The sequence below is a fragment of the Mesocricetus auratus genome, unplaced genomic scaffold (assembly GCF_017639785.1).
Source record: "Mesocricetus auratus isolate SY011 unplaced genomic scaffold, BCM_Maur_2.0 Super-Scaffold_100042, whole genome shotgun sequence".
Lineage (NCBI taxonomy): Eukaryota > Metazoa > Chordata > Mammalia > Rodentia > Cricetidae > Mesocricetus > Mesocricetus auratus.
Genome location: NW_024429219.1, coordinates 7396045 through 7408545, shown reverse-complemented (window position 1 = coordinate 7408545; position 12501 = coordinate 7396045). Strand labels below are relative to the sequence as shown.

Here is a 12501-nt window from a genome sequence, read left to right as displayed (position 1 = left end):
AAGCTGGCTGATTTGAATATTTATAAATATCAGTAAATTATTTATTGTAGCAATCTGCTGCACCATTTTATCCATCGCAGTTAACACTTTAGGGGGCTCCAAGTTATGGGAACAGGAAGTGAGGTTGAAGAGGAGATGGCATAGGCTAAGCAACGGAGGAAACCCCTGTAGGGAAGCCGAGGCCGTTTCCAGGCCCAGCCTCAGTGGCTCCTGGGAGCCTGCGCTCACGCTCTGAGGTGTGTAGAGCTCCAGGGTCAGCTCCCTGTCCTTAAGGGTTTAGTTGTGCCTCTCTTACCCAGCCCCACGGGTTCTACTTTCTACTTGGATGCCTGCTGCGGGGCGTGGGGCTTGTGGAGTTCCAAGCCCTCATAAAGAGAATTGGGACCCAGGGAGCTTAGAGGTGGCAACCCCAAGCCTCCTGTCTTTCCCAGCTACTTTCCTGGGCCAAATGAGCCTTAGAAGCTTGATTGACACGCGGCATCGCACCTGCCTGTTGCCCCTCTTGGGCTGGGCGTCCTTTTCCCTGGCCTTGCTAGCCAGGCCCTGTGCTTGCTTGGCAAAGACAGACGTTACCTTGCACTTGTAGTGCTTCTCCAGGGAGAAATCTGGCCCAGGGCTTGGAGCTCACAACAGGCAGAGCCAGGCCGTGCCCTCAGGACTCTGACCACAAGGCCAGGCCATAACCTACACTGTGCACTTCCTAGTGATTACCCTGCCGGTGCCGAGCCACTCAGTGCCAGGACTGGATGGGACTCTTCCGGGTCTCCTCCTCTACCTTCGTCTCGTCTCCCAAGTCGGCCTGTCTCTGGGTGAGCAGAGCAGGAGCCCCCCTTCCCACCCTCCTGCCCAAGCCTGCCTCCTGGGCAGTATTGTTCCCAGAGGAAGTGTCCAGTGTAAATAGAGCAGCGGGCAGGCTAGTGGCGGGAAGGAGATGAAAGGGGCAGTGACAGGACCGGGGACGGATGGCTTCCTTCCATTGAGGCCTGGCCATGGCGTTTATATTTTAGGGAGGAAAGTCAGAGGAATGTTTACATGGATAGGAATCTAGGGTCAGACCGGTGGGGGGGGGGTGTGTTAATCTGTAGGTTCCGAGACCTTGATGGAGGGGCTGGTTGAAGGTTCATGGGGACCGGAAGGCAGGCAGGCAGGCTCAGCTCTCGTCCTCATACATAAGCCCCTTCCTGCTGCCCCGGCCTCGCACGCGCGTGCAAGCTCTTATGACTGTCAGCCTTGCCTTTGCCCGTGACTCTCTGTCTCTGTGTCCTGGGCCCAGACACCTCCTACTTCTCCACCTCCACCCTTGGGACCATCCGTAGAGTCAGGGGGAGGGCAACATCTGGAAGGCAGGTGGTCTGGGGCAGAGTAGCAGCTGGAGGGCAGGTGCAAAGGGAGTTGGCTAGAGCGAAGGGGCCTGGGGCTGGGGGTGGGCCCAGAGTGCACAGCTGCATCGCAGCTGGTGGGGGCCTAGGCAGAGGCTCGGCATGAAGCCGAGATAGAGAGAGGGTGGGTTGTTCTGGGTGGGCCGAAGTTCAGGGAGGCTCCAGGATGGGTGGAGACCCGAGGGGGGTGGTGTTGCCAGCAGCAAGTGCAGCCCTGAGAGCTTGTGCTTCCCTCTTCCTTGGGATAAATATTTATAGATTCATTTGCCGTCTGCCATACATACACACTTGGCTGCTTACCTCCTGGTAAAAATAGTGCAGGCTCCTCCGCTCCGCCTGCCTCTTCCCATCCAAGACAGGGGACAAAGGGGCCCAGGTGAGGCCCGCTACCCCGTTGAAAGTAATGTGTTGTCATAGAGCCTGATGGTCTCTGCCCAGAGGCTAAGTGGGATGGGTGTGGCCCTGAGCCCCATCGAGAAAAGGATCCACAAGTGGGTGCTCTGGATTTGTATTGGCCAGCACAGGAGGACAAGCTTGAACAGAGTGGCCATTGGCTTGGGCAGGGGCCAGAGGCCCCGAAACCATGGCCTCCGGATACGGGGACAAGACTGAACTGCGGTGGAATAGGCCGGTGTTACCCTGTCCTTTCTGGGCCAAGTAGAGCCGTATATATCTCATCAGCTTGTGACAAGGCAAGGATCTGACGCCACTGGGCGTTGCATATTTGAAGGGGCGGCTAGTCTGTATGTACAAGTCCGAGCAGTTATCTTTGTGTGACATGAGGCCTCCAGGCACAGAGGTAGCCACAGGTGGGCTCTTGGGGTACAGGTTTCCGTGGTATTTGGTCATCGTAGGCCACAGCCCTGAGCAGAGCCCCTCACATAGCCTTGTGACCCATAAGGGACATGCCGGTTTCCCTGGAAAGAGCTGTGGGAAAGTAGATGGGGTTCCTGTGTGCTAAGGTTTTGTGGGTGGAGACCTCCCATGTGGCCGCTGGCCTGTGTCTAGTCGTACCACGAGGTCTGGCACAGAGTAGGACCTCACTAAATGTGTGGTGGACAACTGACAGGTGGATGTACAGGGTTAGGATATGTATGTGTGTTTGCCTTTGTTTGTCTTCCTGGCCAGGGTGCCCCTGAGATCCTGAGAGCACTGGCTAAGTGGTGCAAGGGGATGGCCACTGCTCTAGAAGCTTCTCTAGCCTTTCCGGCTGCTTGGTGGCTGTCCCCAGAGACTAAGCACAGGATCTGTAGCTTCCAGTGGCCCCAACATGTCCTCCCTGAAGTCCCGACATGTCCTCTGGGTTTGGAGGTAAACTTCCAGGGCCACGAGAACTAAGGGGAAGAAGGTCGTAAGACAAGAAGAGTAGTCATAGGAGGGTGTGAGGAGCTGTGGCCCTGGGGTTTGTGGGAAGCAAGCAGCAATAGGAAACGGCCAGACGTCGTGTGGGGTGGGGATGTGGAAAGCAGGGGAGGCCTTGGAGGGGTCCTGAGTGGCCAAGGGGAAGAAGCCCTGCCATTCAGTGAGCAGAAGCAGGGACCTGAGCTGGCAGAGAACAAGGTGTTCGGCCGGGGAAGGGGCCAGTCAAGAGCTGCTGGGCCGGCAGGGCGGGAGGCTGGCACAGGTTGGAAGCTGGCTGCGGCTGACTCTTCCCCGGGGACCCGCGGTGAGGTGGAGCATCCAGGAGTGAGAGCCAAGCTGCCGCAGCACAGCATTGCCGCTTGCCAGCCTTACCTCAGCACCAGCCCTTCACCTGCCCATGCCTTCACTTCCTGTGCTAGAGGACATGCCACCTCAGGCTGTCCTAGGAAACTTTCAGGAATCGGGCGCTGGAATTCTTGTGTTCAAAGAGCCGTTCATTCCTGTCTTGAACCACCTACCTCATGTCGGACGCTGCGTCCTGTTGTGAGGGTAGGGGTGCTGTGGGTCCAGCCCTGGAGCACCCAGGCTAATCCAGGAGGCAAGCGCAGGCCAGGCGGTCTCAGGCAGTTTGACGGGACTGCGGCCAGTTGAGGGAGATGGAGAACTTCTTTGGGGGGTGGCTGGCTGTGCTTGGCATGCAGGCCCCTCACCTCCGTGCCCCCCTCCCTCCATCCCTGCAGCTGAAGGCACCCGGTGCACCGACCCGCCTGCAGGCAAGCCTCCGATGGCAGCCAAGCGCAAAGGCGGCCTGAAGCTCAACGCCATCTGTGCCAAGCTGAGCCGACAGGTGGTCGTGGAGAAGGGGGCGGAGGCTGGCTCCCAAGCCGAAGGTAGCCCACTGCGTCCCAGGGACAGAGAGCGCAGTGGCCCTGAGTCTGGGGTGACCCGGGCTCCCCGGAGCGAAGAAGACAAGAGGCGGGCAGTGATCGAGAAATGGGTCAATGGGGAATACAGCGAAGAGCCCACGCCCACGCCAGTGTTGGGCCGCATCGCCCGTGAGGGCCTGGAGCTGCCCCCCCGAGGGCGTCTACATGGTCCAGCCACAGGGCTGCAGCGACGAGGAAGACCACGCAGAGGAGCCCTCCAAGAACAGCAGCGCGCTGGAGGAGAAGGACTCGGGTGGCACAGCGTCGAAAGGCGACGGCGGCCCCGGTGCCAAGCAGGCTTCAGGTGTGTGTTTGGCCATTGGGGGGGGTGAGGGGGCGGGGCCTGAAGGCTGGAAAAAAGAGAGGCCCAGGAGGCACAGGCGGTATAAGGGAATTCTCCCTTATCCCTCCGGACGAACTGGTGGTACCTTATCCAGCCTAGCGAGAACTGGGGAGATGGGGTGGGGAGGAGGCGGGACAGAGTTGGCAGCCTCCTGAGTGAGCAGGGCCTCGGGGAGCGGCTCGCAGTGGGCTTTGAGAGGATGCGCTGTGGGCGTGTGCGCAGACGGACAGACCGGACAGACGAATGAGCAGATGGCGGGTGTGTAGGTAATCGCACACCTCTGCAGAGGGGCGAGTCTGTTTGGGGGCCATGGTACCTGACCACGGTATGGGAACCAATGGGGTTGTGGCAGTGGTAGCGTGAGCAGCATGAGTTCTCATCTCTAGGTCCTCTCTTGGTAGCTTAATGAGATGTCTAGAAAGGGCTTTGGGCTCCCACCCACCCTCTCTTTTACCTGTGTCCCATCCTGCCCTATGAGGCAGGGTGTCTTTCTCAGAGTCCATGGCTCAGTTCAGCCAGCAGGTGCTCTCAACATGCAGCTGCCCTGGACATGCTCCTCTGGCCGACCTGTTCCCCACAAGACGCTGGAGGCCTGGCTTCATCAGTGCCTCCTTGTGCTTAGGACACAGCACCTTCCCGGAACAGGGAAGGCTTGGCTTGGCATTTCAGATAGGAGAGGGGTCTCCTCTTGGACCGGAGCCCTGAGACCTTGGGCCTTGGCTCTAGTCCCTAGTCTCCTTCCTAGGCTTATTCCTGGAGCCCTGCACCTCCCCTTCCTGCTCCCCTGTCCCCTTCCCCCTGCAGCGAGGGGAGCATCTCCTCCCAGTGCGGGGAGCCCTGCGCAGCCACATAATTATGCATATAAGATATAAACAGAGCTGTTTAATTATCCTTCGCCACATCAGTGACAGAGTAATTAACAAACATTGCAAGATCAATGAGGAAAAGTGTGACCTTCAGTTTCCTCTGATAGGAAAAGCCCTTGCTGTTGCCAGACACAAGGTGATTGTGCTGGGCCTGTGGAGAGGAGAGGAGAGGAGAGGAGAGGAGAGGAGAGGAGAGGAGAGGAGAGGAGAGGAGAGGAGAGGAGAGGAGAGGAGAGGAGAGGAGAGGAGAGGAGAGGGCTGCTGTCCTCTTAACATCCTCACCCCACACCCAACTCCACCCATGGCCAGGGCCATCAGTACATCAGTAGTAGTCTCCTCCAACCTTCTTCCCATCCTCCCGGGAGTTGGGAGCTATGGGGAGTTGGGAGCTGTGAAGGCAGGAGCAGGGTGTGGACTGTTACATCTGCTGCCCGCAGGCCTCTGGCCTGGCCTCCTCTCAGCCCCAAGCACTGAGTCTTTAGCCCAAGCCTCGTCTGCCCACCATGGGTTTGGCTGCCCAGGACTTTGACTGTCTGTGGGACCCCCGCTGGCCCCCTCCCGAGCAATGCTGCCTGCCCTTCAGAGCCCTCTATCTCTCTGCCATATATAGTGAGGCCCCAGCTGCCTGTAGCTATTTTTAGCACTTTTTTCCTGGTCCCTGAGCCACTTCATCCAGCAATCAGAGCCCACTCCCAGGCCAGCCCCCAACCTGTGTGCCTGGAGCTCGGGCTTGTGGCCCGTGCTGACCATCAGCAGGCCAAGGCAATTGTCTGTGAGCTCCTTGAGTTACTCTGGGTGTCAGGGGCATGTCTGACTGTCCTCCTCCATGCCTAGTGGGGTCCCACTGTCCCCATGATGGTTCAGAACCCCTCCTTCCACACCCTGCTGGGCTCTCTCTCCTCCTAAGGTACACTGCTTCCCTTTTGCTGTGCTCTGAGACTCCTAGAGCTGGCGGGATTGGAGGGAGTCAGGAGTCCCCCCTGGTCATGCCTTCCTTCTCCTGGCTGTGTTCTTAGGAACTCCAGCCTGGAGCCTGGTAGCTTTGAGTGTGCTCAGGTGGGGAGAGCGGGAGAGAAGGTAAAAGAGGGGCGTCCCTGGGCGGCTGCTCCATCTCACTTGCCCGTGTGTACCTGGCCTGCATGCTGGGTCCGCGGTAGGTGTGCAGCAGGGGTTTGGTGGAGACATGAATGAGCTTGTGTGTGTTGGGGACCGTCCACCTGCTGTGGTGACAGGCTGTGTATGGAAGAGGTAATATGAGAGGCTCACGTCCTCCAGCCCTGCTGAGGCTCGTCCCGGGGCACTGGGTGTGGGGCCTGAGGGGTTGTGCATGCGTGTATCTGTAGACTGGGGAAAGTATCTGGAATATGAGTTTAGTGTGTATGTGAATGTGGGTACATGATTGTGGGTATGCGTACAAGCGTGGTGTATGAGAGTGTGTCTACTATAGATGTGTATATGTGTACATGTGTTGTTTGTATGTGTGTGTGTGTCTACTATAGATGTGTATATGTGTATATGTGTATATGTGTAAATGTGTTGTTTGTATGTATGTGTGTGTGTGTGTGTGTGTGTATGTATGTGTCCTTATGTGAGGGAGAGAGAGACAGGGAGGGAGAGATAGAGAGAGACAGAGAGGGAGAGGGAGGGAGGGAGGGAAGGAGGGGCAGAGAGAGGAATTCTCTGAGTGTCGGTAGGGATGGTGGTGAGGATGGACACTCTTCCCTCAGTCCTGTTACTCCGGATCTAGGAGGGCTCTGATCCTCGCTGTCCCAAGTAACCCACCCTTATATACGGGCAGAGGATCTGCAGGGTGACCAGGAGGTTTGAAGGACTTGTCCTTGATACAAATTCTAGCTGGAGTGGTGGTGGTGGTGGGCACTGACTGAGTCTGAGTAGACACACTGACATAGTCCCTGCCTCTGCTCAGCTCTGTTATTGGGGGAAAGTTTGAAGGGGTCAGGTTCTAAGGCGTCTGAAGCCGCGCTACTCATCTGCCCCGGGCAGAGGCATTAGGCACGATGCCCCGGCCAGGCAGACCTCAGTCGCCCACTCACAGTGCCTCCCTGTGCTTAGGGGTCCTTCCTAGCTGTCTAGTTAGTGGTCCCCAACCCTACCTGTTCCGTTCCTCGTGACCACTGCCCCCCCTCAGGAGGCAGGTTGGGATCTCGCCTTACTTCCAGTAAAATGGCTCCTGTCTCATATTAGGCCAAGGCGAGAGAGCGGAGACATTTATGAAACTTTGTTTAATGTACTGAAAAGCCATCGGCCAGAACATTTAGGAAATTGATTTTCCTGGCATTGATGAACTCGTTTTATTTTACCCCAGTATTAATTACTTTTTTTTAAAACAAATTAATTTAAGAGTCGTAAAACCTAACAAGTGAGCCAAATGTCCATAGATCATGTCCTGCTCCGCCCCTCCCTACACGAGTCCCCTCCCTCCGTGGGTGGGGGCTCAAGGTGGAGGGGTTTCTCATTGCCCTGCTTCCTCCCAGAAATGACGCACCCCTGTCTCCCCCTGTAGGAGAAGCCTCCTCTCTGAGGGACTACGCTGCCTCCACCATGACGGAGTTCCTCGGCATGTTCGGCTATGATGACCAGAACACGAGGGACGAGCTGACCAGAAAGCTCAGTTTTGAGAAGCTCCATGCAGGCTCCACCCCGGAGGCGGCTTCCTCTTCCATGGTGCCCACCTCCGAGGACGCCCTCAGCAAGCGGGCACGTTTCTCCAAATACGAGGAATACATCCGTAAACTCAAGGCCGGCGAGCAGCTTCCCTGGCCAGCCCATGGCAGCAAGGCTGAGGATCGGGCAGGCAAGGAGGCGGTGGGCCCCTTGCCCAGCCTGCGGCTACCCAGCAACACTGCCCACCTGGAAACCAAGGCCACCATCTTGCCGCTGCCGTCACACAGCAGTGTCCAGATGCAGAACCTGGTGGCCCGCGCTTCCAAGTACGACTTCTTCATCCACAAGCTGAAGACGGGTGAGACCCTGAGGCCTCAGAATGGAAACACATACAAGAAGCCGTCCAAGTACGACCTGGAGAACGTCAAGTATCTGCACCTCTTCAAGCCGGGGGAGGGCAGCCCTGACATGGGCGGGGCCATCGCCTTCAAGACAGGCAAGGTGGGCCGCCCCTCCAAGTACGACGTCCGGGGCATCCAGAAGCCGGGCCCTACCAAGGTTCCGCCCGCCCCCGGCCTGGGTTCTGCGCCCCTCACCAGTGTGCCCAGCGCTCCCAGCGCCCCTGGGCCAGGACCTGAGCCACCTGCCTCCCTGTCCTTCAACACTCCCGAGTACCTGAAGTCAACCTTTTCCAAAACAGACTCCATCACCACGGGAACTGTCTCCACTGTCAAGTAAGGAGCCCCCTGCCCCACCCCCACTGCCTCCATGAACCCTGGGGCCGGACAGGATGGGGAGGTCCCACCTCCTTACCTGCAAAGCTTACTGTGGTGGACAGAGCCCCTTGCGCAACTTAGATTGCCACGTATGTGAACACCTGCACGCATGCGCACGTGAACATACGTGCTCTTGCACCGACCTCAGACCTGCGTATGACACGCCTCCTACGTACCGGCACCCTGCCACACGCCACACACCCTCTGTGCCTTCCTCACTCACTAACCTCTGCTGCCATGACCTCTGCCCTCTGCCCTCTGCCTCAAGGGCTGAATGCAGGTTGTGGTTGGTCGAAACAACTCACTCTGGGGTTGGGATGGGAACTGGGGTCCAGGCTGTGGCCCTGGCTTCTGGTTCAGAGCCTGGTCCATGGAAAAGGCAGGAAGTCAGGTGGGGGTCAGGTGGCAACCGTATCCCAGGGATGGAAGACTGGCCTGGGTGATAAAGCAATAGGCCTTGTGAGGCCATATGACACCCTTCCCTCAAGCTGTTTCCTTTGCTACAGCAGCTTGGGGCCTGCAGGTCCTGGAGGCTGTGAACCAGGCAGATCCAGTCGGAACGCTATGGTTGAGAGTGGGGAGTTGAATACCTGTACCCTATACACGTGTCCAGTGCTGTCCTTCTCCTCTGCCCCCTCTCTGCTGTCTGGTGTTTCTCCTCAGCCATTACCCTGCCTATTTTCACTGTGTCTCAGGCCCTGGTTTCCACCCAGGCTAACTGTAGGCCTGGGTGGGCCTTCCTGCCCCACCTGCTCAGGATAGTACACTCCTGTCAGAGGTGGCTAACTGAGCACCTCTGGGCCTCTGCCAACACACTTTTGCAGTACCAGCCTGAGGGCCCAGGGTGATACAGGCCGCAGGAGAGAGGAACCAGGGCCCAGGGCAGGGAGTTACCCATCAGACGCTCCTGGGGCCTGAGGCCACCCCCATCCGCTAATCGGCTGTGCCCTGTGTGTCTTACCAGGAACGGATTGCCCACAGATAAACCAGCTGTCACCGAAGATGTAAACATTTACCAGAAATATATTGCCAGGTAGGCCTCTGGGGAGGAGCCTGTGGACAGAGGTGGGGTGGGGGGGACAGGGGAAAGCCAGGCATGGGACCACCTGTGTATTAGCTCGTCCCTAAGGCCAAGGGGCTGCCTTCTCCACATCTCTTTTCTCTCTGTCTTTCACCTCCCCAGAGGGGCCGCTCCTGGGTCCATCTTAGACCCCCCCTTTTTTTGGTAGTGCAGGCCACACAGTCCACAGGCAACTTCCAACCCAGGTAGGGCTGTAGGAAAAGGCTTGGTACCAGGCCTGCCACGGGTGAGCATGGGGTCCCCTCTACGGCCTTGGGTAGAGTGCAGACCACGGTAGAGCTGCTGGGGTTGAGGGACATAGGCGGTCGGTCTCCTTCGGCAATGGCCTGCACGGATCCCCCCTGGAGGGGGCGTGGGGGGGTGCGGGGAGGGGAGGGGGGATTCTGATGAAGCCTGAATTTAGATCCACCCCGAAGGAGGCAGAGTCAGCAGATGAAGATCCATCCCCATGCATTCCCCAGATCAAGCCTCCCGAGGGCCATGTGGCGGGGGTCGTGCCCTGGCGGCATCTGTCTCCCCGTGGTCCTCCATGCTCTGTCTTCCCTTTATTGTCATCGCTGTCATTACTATTAGTGCCTAGGCAGATGGCCCTTTGGCAGTTCCCTTCTCCCCGCCCATGCCGTGCGTGTGTCACCCATGCAGGGGGATAGGCCTTCCCCAGGGCTGTCATGGCTGGCTTTCCCCAGAGTGGCTGGCCCTGTCTGGCCATCACCAAGGCTGTGAGAGCCGCACCCTAGCACATCCAGGCTCGGAGAGGGGCCATTCAGTGGCCGGCGGTCCAGGGCTCCTGGCCGGGCACTTGGCTGAAAAGTGAGCTCCCTGCCTCTGGAAGCCAGACAGATGCCGTGCTTTAAAAATTCATAACTCTGGACTGTTTCAAGTGTCAGGAAAAGCCCAGAACAGAGAGAGAGAGCCTTCAACACCTCGTACAGCATCCCAGAGTTGGCCCAGCCAGGGGCCCCTCCCTGGTCAGAGCTGGCAGGGAGGTGGGGGTGGGGGGCTGGTCAGGCCACTGCTTTCCAAAGTGTGGAGCTCTAGGTCCCCTCTCTGCTCTGTCTCTTACTCTGATTTGAGGCTGTCCCCACCGGAGTCCCAACCTCTGCTCCATCTGGCACTGCTTTCCCGGCAGTCTCTGGCAGTTAGGTGGTGTGGTAGGCCTGGGCTTCCCGACCTCTGCCATTTCACCCTTGTCTCTATAAATCACCCAGGCCCTCTAAACCCCAGAAGAACATCTTTGGGGGCTAGGCAGAAATAGCTGTCCAGACCTGGGATCTAGAAGAGTCCTTTCAGGGACTGGCACCCCGAGATGGGTCTGACCCTCTTGCTCCTCTGCAGGTTCTCAGGGAGTCAACACTGCGGCCATATCCATTGCGCCTACCAGTACCGAGAGCATTATCACTGCCTGGACCCAGAGTGCAACTACCAGGTATGGGCCCCGCGTGGCTCACCCGCCAGCACAGCCTTCTGCTGGGAGTGGGTGGGGGCAGGAGGGTCCCTCCGTTAGCCACCTGCATTAATGCATGGAGAGGCTGAGAGCACAGACCAGCTGTCTGCATTCCAACGCTCCCGCTACGCAGGCAACCAATGGGGTCTGCAGCAGCCATTGACGTCTGAGTGGCGCTAATCCCAGCCCCCTTTCACTGGGAGCCTGCCACGGATGAAGGCTGTACCCACTGGTCTGCCTCCCTTAGTTGGACCGGTCTTCCCAGGACTTTCAGGGGTTGGTCTTACTGCTTCATTTTCAAGATGAGATGCTGAGGTCACATCTTCAGCGCTACCGGCAAAGCGGAACCATCGAGAGGTAGCGCTGGGCCGCCTGCGCGGTCTTCTCCCTCTGAGTTGCCTAACTCAGCCTGTGCGCTGAGCACTAGGCGGAACGTGTCGTCACCCACCAGAGCCCTGGCCTTCAAGGCTAGTCCAGGGCACCTTTATGCTCCTGGGTGTGGCCATTGGGAGCCTCGGGAGAGGACAGGGAAGGGACTGTGGTTTCTGCGTCTTTGGAATCATTCCCGCCAAGGGCCAGTGTGCCCGGAACTGACTGGGCAGTCTGGGCTGCCTCGGTCCTTAGCAGGGTTTTATATATAGGGTGACCCAAGGGCCTTGGGGCCAGCCCTGGCCCAAGTGCTCTTGGCACATGGACTGGGGGCACGGGCTTCAGCCAACTTGGTGCTTTTTCCTGGCAGAGGTTCACAAGCAAGCAGGACGTGATCCGACATTACAACATGCACAAGAAGCGGGACAACTCCCTGCAGCACGGCTTCATGCGCTTCAGCCCGCTGGACGACTGCAGTGTCTACTACCACGGCTGCCACCTCAATGGGAAGAGCACCCACTACCACTGCATGCAGGTGCCTGCTCGTGCCAGCAGCCTGGGGCTTCTAGAACCTTCCTTCTAGTCCTCTACTCCAGGAGCAGGACTGCCCCAGCAGGCAGGAGCCTGACTGGTCAGGACCCTCCTTTTCTCTCGGCCCAGGATAGGGGTGACTGACTCCTGGAGTCCCAGAAGCTCAGGGGTCGGCAGTGTCTGGTGGCCAGGGTGGGGCCTTCCCTGTTGCCATACTTGGTGTGGGGGAAATTCAGTGAGCTGTTTATATAGACGGACATTTTTTTGGGCTTTAACACCAAGAGCAGCATTGCAAATGATTCCTGCAGAGGTTTTTGTTTAATTCTTTGTTTTAATGCCACACTGAGTCTGGGCTTTTTCAAGGTGTCAAGTCCAGGAGGAGCAACTTTGGGTTGCAAATAGCAGCCTGCATGCCTCCCCTGTATTTGTCAGAGGTTGTTATGGCCTCTGTGAAACAACCTGGTGCGGGGAGAGGGGGGCCACCCTCTGGGCCTGAGATGGTGCAGACCCTGGCACGGGCCAGCCTTCAAGGGCGCTCACAGACGCTGCTTTTTACTCAATATGGCAACGTTGCCTGCCCGGCCCAGCTGCAGTGGGTGGGAGGGCCTCGTGCCCAGGAGCCATCCGCTAAGGGAGTCCCAGAGCTAAAGGTGACCTCCAGGGTCCAGCCCTTGTCCAATCCTAAGGCTTTAGAGACAGAGCCACCAACTAGGACCCCAAACTTCATTTCTCCAGAAGGTGGGACCCTCATCTGGGCCTGAAAGTATATTGGGTCCGAAGACAGTCCAATACTCTGTAG

At 58.1% G+C, this 12501-nt stretch overlaps 1 protein-coding gene across 1 annotated transcript in view; it reads left to right on the top strand.

Moving 5' to 3' along the window:
- The window catches only part of Casz1 (castor zinc finger 1), a 52853-nt gene that overhangs the window by 23616 nt on the left and 16736 nt on the right, over positions 1-12501 (top strand). The window contains 6 exon segments of the mRNA XM_005079313.4: positions 3482-3813; positions 3815-3971; positions 7401-8235; positions 9242-9310; positions 10694-10784; positions 11542-11706. Of these exon segments, the coding sequence (XP_005079370.3) occupies positions 3482-3813; positions 3815-3971; positions 7401-8235; positions 9242-9310; positions 10694-10784; positions 11542-11706 (1649 nt within the window).